Source organism: Lottia gigantea (genome assembly GCF_000327385.1).
Source record: "Lottia gigantea unplaced genomic scaffold LOTGIsca_107, whole genome shotgun sequence".
Classification (NCBI taxonomy): domain Eukaryota; kingdom Metazoa; phylum Mollusca; class Gastropoda; family Lottiidae; genus Lottia; species Lottia gigantea.
The window spans coordinates 716,726-724,621 of NW_008706931.1; the positions used below are offsets into that span (position 1 = coordinate 716,726).

The 7,896-nt window shown below is 32.7% G+C and overlaps 1 protein-coding gene across 1 annotated transcript; it reads right to left on the bottom strand.

Moving 5' to 3' along the window:
- Positions 1–2,259: 2,259 nt before the first annotated feature.
- LOTGIDRAFT_237453 (hypothetical protein) lies at positions 2,260–7,896 on the bottom strand (the record flags this gene model as incomplete). The annotated part of the gene is made up of 7 exons (XM_009046833.1): positions 2,260–2,415; positions 2,791–2,874; positions 3,115–3,261; positions 3,786–3,881; positions 4,781–4,855; positions 5,148–5,336; positions 7,834–7,896. 7 exons carry the CDS (start codon positions 7,894–7,896, stop codon positions 2,350–2,352), a joined length of 720 nt encoding a protein of 239 aa, XP_009045081.1. The 3' UTR covers positions 2,260–2,349.

The following is a 7,896-nucleotide window of genomic DNA, read 5'->3' on the forward strand; positions in this document are numbered from 1 at the left end:
TATAAACGTCACTACTATCGTTGACCTATATATAAACGTCACTGCTATGGTTGACCTATATATAAACGTCACTGCTATGGTTGGTCTATCTAAACGTCACTGCTATGTTGACCTATATAAACGTCACTGCTGTATTTGACCTATATAAATGCCACTGCTATGGTTGGTCTATATAAACGTCACTACTGTGTTGACCTATACATGAACGTCAGTGCTATGGTTTGTCTATATAAACGTCACTGCTATGATTGACCTATATATGAACGTCACTGCTATGGTTTGTCTATATAAACGTCACTGCTATGGTTGACCTATATATAAACGCCACTGCTATGGTTGGTCTATATAAACGTCACTGCTGTATTGACCTATGTAAAGTACACTGCTGTGTTTGACCTATATAAACGTCACTGCTGTATTTGACCTGTATAAACGTCACTGTTGTGTTGACCTATATAAACGTCACTACTGTGTTGACCTATATAAACGCCACTATTGTAGTTGACCTATATAAACCCAATTGCTGTTAACCTATATAAACGTCACGCTGTGTTGACCTATGTAAAGTGCACTGCTGTGTTTGACCTATATAAACGTTACTGCTATGGTAGACCTATATAAACGTCACAGTTGTGTTGACCTATATAAACGTCACTGTTGTGTTGACCTATATAAAACGTCACTGCTATGGTTGACCTATATATAAACGTCACTGCTATGGTTAACCTGTATATAAACGTCACTGCTATGGTTGGTCTATATAAACGTCACTGCTATGGTTGACCTATATATAAACGTCACTGCTATGGTTGACCTATATATAAACGTCACTGTTTGTGTTGACCTATATATAAACGTCACTGCTATGGTTGACCTATATATAAACGTCACTGCTATGGTTGACCTATATATAAACGTCACTGCTACGGTTGGCCTATATATAAACGTCACTGTTTTGTTGACCTATATATAAACGTCACTGCTATGGTTGACCTATAAATAAACGTCACTGCTATGGTTGACCTGTATAAAAGTCACTGTTGTGTTGATCTATATATAAACGTCATTGCTATGGTTGGTCTATATAAACGTCACTGCTATGTTGACCTATATAAACGTCACTGCTGTGTTGACCTATATATAAACGCCACTGCTGTGGTTGACCTATATATAAACGTCACTGCTGTGTTGACCTGTAAATTCAAGAGTTTATACAAATTCCCATCGCAAGATGCCTTCTGAAACGGGGCCCAGAACTGATCATATCGGAAACGTGTAGGACTCTCGTAAACATGTGCAGTTTTTCTGCTCTCATCTGCGCAGCCCCTCCCCCCTACACCCTCCTTCCAACTACACAAAACAAAATACAAAATTCAAGCACATAATAATTTATTCAATTAAATTGTAACTTGAATGTGAAATTGAAAACAAAATTAATTTAACATTAGCCGATAAGGTTGAATTTAGATAGGTAAAATTAAATAAGAATAACAAAGTTTTTAAACACCAATTTCCTCTGTAATAATTTTGAAAAGTGCAAAAAAATGACATAAAGCACCTTCGAATAACCCTCTTTTCTGATACAATTATATACAAATATATAGACATTTTAACAAGACAATAGACTAGATAACGTTATTTTAAACATTTATAGAGTTTAACAAAACAACAATTATAATATACAATAAAATTTGTAAATTCAAAAAAAAAAAAAACAAAAAAAAAACGTACATTGCCATTTCACCGTATTTTCTCATTTGACTTGTAATTTATTTAATAAAATGCAATTTGTAATTTATAAATTGTAATTGTAATTTATATATTGCTCGAAAGCCAAAAGGTTTTATTGAAGCCAAAGATTTTCCCCAAAGTGTATTTAAAGTTAACTTATTCATAGTTCGCCGCCGAAATTTGGATTTTCCTGAAAATTGGAATGAAAAGGAGCCAAATTACGTGGAGTATTCTGAAATAACTATACCATAGTCTTAATAGAGACAATTTTGAATGACCTTTTTGAAAAAGTTGAAGTTGATAAAATAAGGCCCCCCCCCCCCCCCCCTCTCCCCTCCCTCTCCCCTCCCCTCCCACTATTTGGTATATAGTATCTATATTAATGATACCTGGCGCGCAGAGGTGTATAATCAGGTGAACTTCAACTATGAAACAGAAATCTTCACAATGTCAAGCTATTATTACGAACTTAAGGATACAATCCAACCAAACCTCTGTATTTACAAACTTCCGATAAACAAGTAAATTGCCAGATGGTTTCGAGGTATTAATTCGTAATAGATAATAGCTTGACATTGTGAAGATGGATTAATACAGACTTCTAATTGACAGCATTATTTACAAGACTTTATATTCTTTACGTATTGCCATGGCTAGACAGCAAGCTAATATAATACCAACAACCTGAAATATAATGAAGGATAGAAAGAATGAATAGTTAGATGAATGAATGTAAATAATTGATTGATTAAAATTACTAAATATAATATGTTTAAATTACTGATGAATGAATGAATGAATAAATGAATTGAATGATTTTATTTACTGAATACAATTTGAATGACGAATGAATGAGAAATATGGATGTGCATCATGGGCCGAGACAGGCTGGGTATCATCTCAATCCCGGCATAAGGCGAGATATCGAATCTCTCAAACCGGGTTTTCCTTATCAGTAACGAGATGTTATTTCTACATAATATAGAAATACTACGCCCTAAAACAGAGGTATTAAAAGCAACCGTACCCCTTTTGAAAAATAAGACAAGATTACCGTACCTCTACAAAAGCTAAACCAATACCAGCACCTCCAACTATTCCAATCTCGTCTTGTAACCAACCAACAAAACCTTTTACACAACTCTGAAAAAAAAACAGATATTCGATATAAACCTGTGACGTTTCTACTCTTGACTAAGGCTAGTCCGTCATTGTTTTCAAGAAACGGATCGGCGACATGATACTTTTTGATAGGTTAAATATAATTAGAACGAGAATGTGGTAGAAAACTTGTTAGATTACAATGGAACGAAAATCATCAGAACAATATTTAATCTTAATTGAATGCTTCGAATATGATGTAATAGGAATAAAGACACAAACCCGAGTGTAGAAATCGTCATCAGTGATGGTCTGGGTCCTGTTTTTACAGGCTGCACTCTCAGCATCTTTGCAACATGATTCTGGTACAGATTTGTCAGCAGTATAATCGAACCATTCTGTATAGTTATCTACACCGCAACATTCAAACTACCAACAAAATAAATCATAAAAATTTCAGAGGGAATGCCGCTTTACAGATATCTTCACAATGGTCAAGGTATTACGACAGAAAACTGTAAATATTATGGCTTAATGTTTACAGACTTTCTGCTGAGGAATAATTGGGTGTTTTCGTTAGCGTAAAATCCAATCAAATCGCCGCATTTACTTATGAATATATGAATCAATATAAGAATAAGTGGGCTATTGCAGTCAAGATAAAAGACGAAGTTTGAATAGCTTGACATTGTGAAAACATGGTTTACAGAAGATTCGGTTTAGAAGGGCTTCATTGTAATGAGAATTTTCAAAAGTTGCTGTATCCCATGAAAAGCACAATATTTTGACAATTTTGAAAAATTCTACGGCCGGAAAAGACACTTTTTTTAAACTCTGTGATGTCTAAATATTATGTCAATGGAGACTCCATTTCATTTCACATACTGACAGCAATAGAGTCAACTAATCTAATCTAGTGATTTAATGTCGAATAATCAAATTAATAAATTCACCTTTCTTTGAAGTTTATCCCAAGTCTTAGTAACGCCATCATTTTTACCATAATTAGGCTCTGCATTTTTTAAAATCTTTACAATTTCTGTTCTCATCTGAAAAATAACACATGATAATTCAATTAGTATGTGTTGTATTCAGTTGCGTATTTAAGGTTTTGTACGTTTCCAATGGACAATTAAGCTTACTTATTTATTATTTTGAAGTTTATTTTATGAGAAGCACAGCAGCCTGATTGGTTGAAAATAAATTCCTTACGGACTCAAGTGATTGACCAATCAGATGACTGGAACACTTTGATAATCTTAATGAGAAATGCAATAATCTAATTGGATGATAAAATGAAATTCAATATGGATTTAAGTGATTGATCAATCAGATGACTGGAGCACTAAAATCATCTTAGTTTATGAGAATCTGAGGGTCTTAAATTAGAATCAGTGAAGTAACCCACAGGAAAAATAGAAGCTAGAAAATATAAATTAAGTTGATTATGATGTTTAATCGGATACGGTTGACAATAACTGTACATAGACATATATGAGTCACACTGTTCCAAGCCATATATCAATAATAATTGGTGAATTATCAAATAGCAGTGGATAGTGAATTATGCGATAAATATACATGTACCATTAGTAAAACATAATAACATTAATAGACATAATTATAGTCGGCTAAAAATGTCATTGTCAGATACAACTTAAAGATCCTTAACTCTTTTTAAATTGAAATTACGACGTGCGATTCGCATTGGCGGGTTATACTTTTCATTAACAGACATATTATGGTTGGCTAATTAGTTCCTTTACCAATTGATACAACACGATATATGCTATCCGTATAAATACCGACATGTAGGTCTAAGTAGTCATAATTATGTTGATATATTATGCATGGTAATACATTTTTATTCAGTTGTGTACGGACTGTGTGTCGTATTTCATCCTTGACAGAGCTGCAGATAGCCCTAGGAGGAGTAAATATTACTTACTGATTCTCTGAGAATAAAACCACTGATACCGGCTGCTATCTGAATGACAAATATTATGCCCAGTAGGACAGCAAACTGGAAAAAATGAGACGTGGATTACTAAGAATCAGTTTAAATTGTCATATATATATAAAAAAAAACATCTATTTTCAACAATAACAACCGAGGATAACAAGGATTCAGTCTGCCAGCTAGTCCTTGGTCAAACCTCTTGGATTATTCGTAACCATTTCCTTATATATGATAGAGAGCTAGTACTATCGTTGAACAGCTTTCAGAACACAGAAGATGGGGTTAAGAAAAAAGAACAACTTCTTTACAAGAATAACAACTTTGTTTTCACTTCTTGAAATAAAAGGACACTTACGGTCATAATACAGCAGTAGTTCTCTTTTAAGGCACCACAACATCCGAAAGTTGCCACCACAAATATGACCAAACCCACTATAATCAGCACTATCCCTGGCCCGGCAAATTCATTGCCGAAAAAATCGAAGAACTCGGAGAGAGTGATCTGAATGTAGGAACCAAGACCAATTAATCCACAGGCTACGATCTGAAAAAAATATCTCATTGATAAAAACTAATCTTCATGCTGCTACACATGTATCGGGATAAAAAAATTCTCGTCAGGACAAACTTGCTTTTTGGCAATGGGGAATAAAAGTAAACAGGATTTATTTGCTAAACACAGTTGTTATGCATCTCCTGTTCTTGGTCATGTAATACAACCAATCAAATACATAGTTCAACAATAGATTTCATTAATATATGTCAGAAATTCTGAACTTTTAACAGTGTTTTAGTTAGTGCTGGCACGGTATATCGGTGAATCGATGTATCGCGATACGACATGTCACGATATCGAAGTTGGTTTATAAGACAGTGGACGCTAACAACTTTTATAAACTATGTTAACAAATATCACAGTTATAAAGTTATGGATTAATATATATATCAGATACCTTCAGATAAAAAAAAGTACCAAATATATAGACACAAACTTTAATCAGAATACAAAAGGGGACAACACTGCAAAATATAAAAATGAAAAAAATGCTGTACGTGACATTTTGAACTCAAGCCTATTAATTGTCGATTTTAAAATGTTTAGGGTATAGTATCACAATATAAGATCAAAGTTTAATGAGAACAATTAAAATGTTAATAACTATATAAAGAGTGAAACCATCCATTATTTGTAATTATAAACTTCATACGGTGGCTCGTTTAGGACATATTTTAATAGAGATCTATGTTTATTGAAAACAAATATGAAAAATACATATAATTAAGGAAGAATCATTCAAAACATAACATATAAAAAAATAGGAAAGAAAACTGATGATTCAGAAAACAGAAATGTAAAATATAACTAAAATTACAATAAAAAAAATCAAACTAAGCCACCGTCACTTTATGAAATATAATATATTTATAATATATACTCTTTGTGACTGACTATAATACAGTTCTTTTTTTTTTGTGAATATTTAATTTAGTTGACATTTAAATGTATTATCAAATTCTAACCTTTTCAACATTTACTCCGCGACAAATAAACAACTATTGTGAAGAGCTATTTCTCACTGCGTATCAAAGAATGGGGTAACAATGAGATAAATTGTTAATTTCGGGATTCGTAAGAATCTTCCAACACAATTAAACTAAAGTAAACCTGAACTAAACCAAAGTTTAACTCCCCCCCCCCCCCCTCCAATTTTGCCATCAATATTGGTGGCATTGGTCTACTCTTTTTCGATTTCCAACTGTCGAGGTATCTTTAATGTCCACAGCCTGTAGCACACAGGGCCTCTGCTTATTGCCCCATTTGGACGACTAGATGTTTTGCCAAGGGGTAGAGCTAACATTAGAAGACTGAACACAAGTTTATGGTATACTTATGGTATACTTCGTTAGTTTTATTGTACAAAACAATTTACATTTTCTTTCACCTAATGATTACAATGTAAATTGTTGAAACGTCGTGTAATATTAGACCCAAAGTATAGTATAGAATAAATTATTTAATTTGCTTCCACCATATTGTGAGTAGTATACCACAATATTGTGTTCCGTTTTTTTCAGGAATAGAAAAACACGAAACACGAATCTTTATTTCATTTGTTTCAACAATAGAATGGGCCTACACATATTTAAATACAATAAATTGAAAGGTGTTTTGATAATTTCATGAGAAATATTTATTGACCGTAAATCTACAAGTCACATCTGGTCTCAGCTTTGTTAAGTTTATTATTCTATTGATTATTCATAATGCAATATTAATGTGTAGAGGTTAAAGGGGTTGCAAAGAGGTTTTCTAGATTTTTATATAATATACATTTCTTCTATTTGCAACATTCCAGGCCTAATTATAGAAATTAACCATATATGACGTCACAATCTCAAAAGTTTTTTTGTTTAAATAAATTATTTTCTGCTTTTCAGAAAATGACATCATAAAACGCTTAAATCTAATAGGATTACAGGACAGACTGAACTGACTGACTGAACATTGGAATAGTGCAAATTAGTGTTCCCAATACACGTAGAAAGTTTAGAAATCCCTTTATAATCCCTTGAAGACAAGGCCGGCTGGCCGCCATCGTCTAATGTACATCAATATGACTCATTGAAGTGACATGTGCCACCAAATGAAGTTCTTTTAAAGGGACTATGGACATAAACGGAGAAAACAATTGTTTATTTTTCAATAACCAAATTTGTTTATTTCGTAATACCGGTAGTCAAAGTTGTTTATTCTTTCATAACCAAAGTTGTTTGTCTAATAGCTAAAGATGTTTATTTTTTAATAGTCAAAGTTATTTTTTCTTTAAAAATCAAAGTTGTTTGTTTAATAGCCGAAGTTATTTGTTTAATATCTAAAGATGTTTATTTTTTATAGTCAAAGTTGTTTATTGTTTAACAGTCAAAATTTGATATTAATTGATAAATTATATTTATCGAAACACCAACTGGCCGACATCTGTCAAAAAGCATCCGCTCGACGTGTCACTATGTTGAAACTATATTTTTAAGTCTATACTTACCACAAATAAGAAATTAAAGGCGAATATAATAAATTTGATACATTTCATGCCCCCTTCCACCAT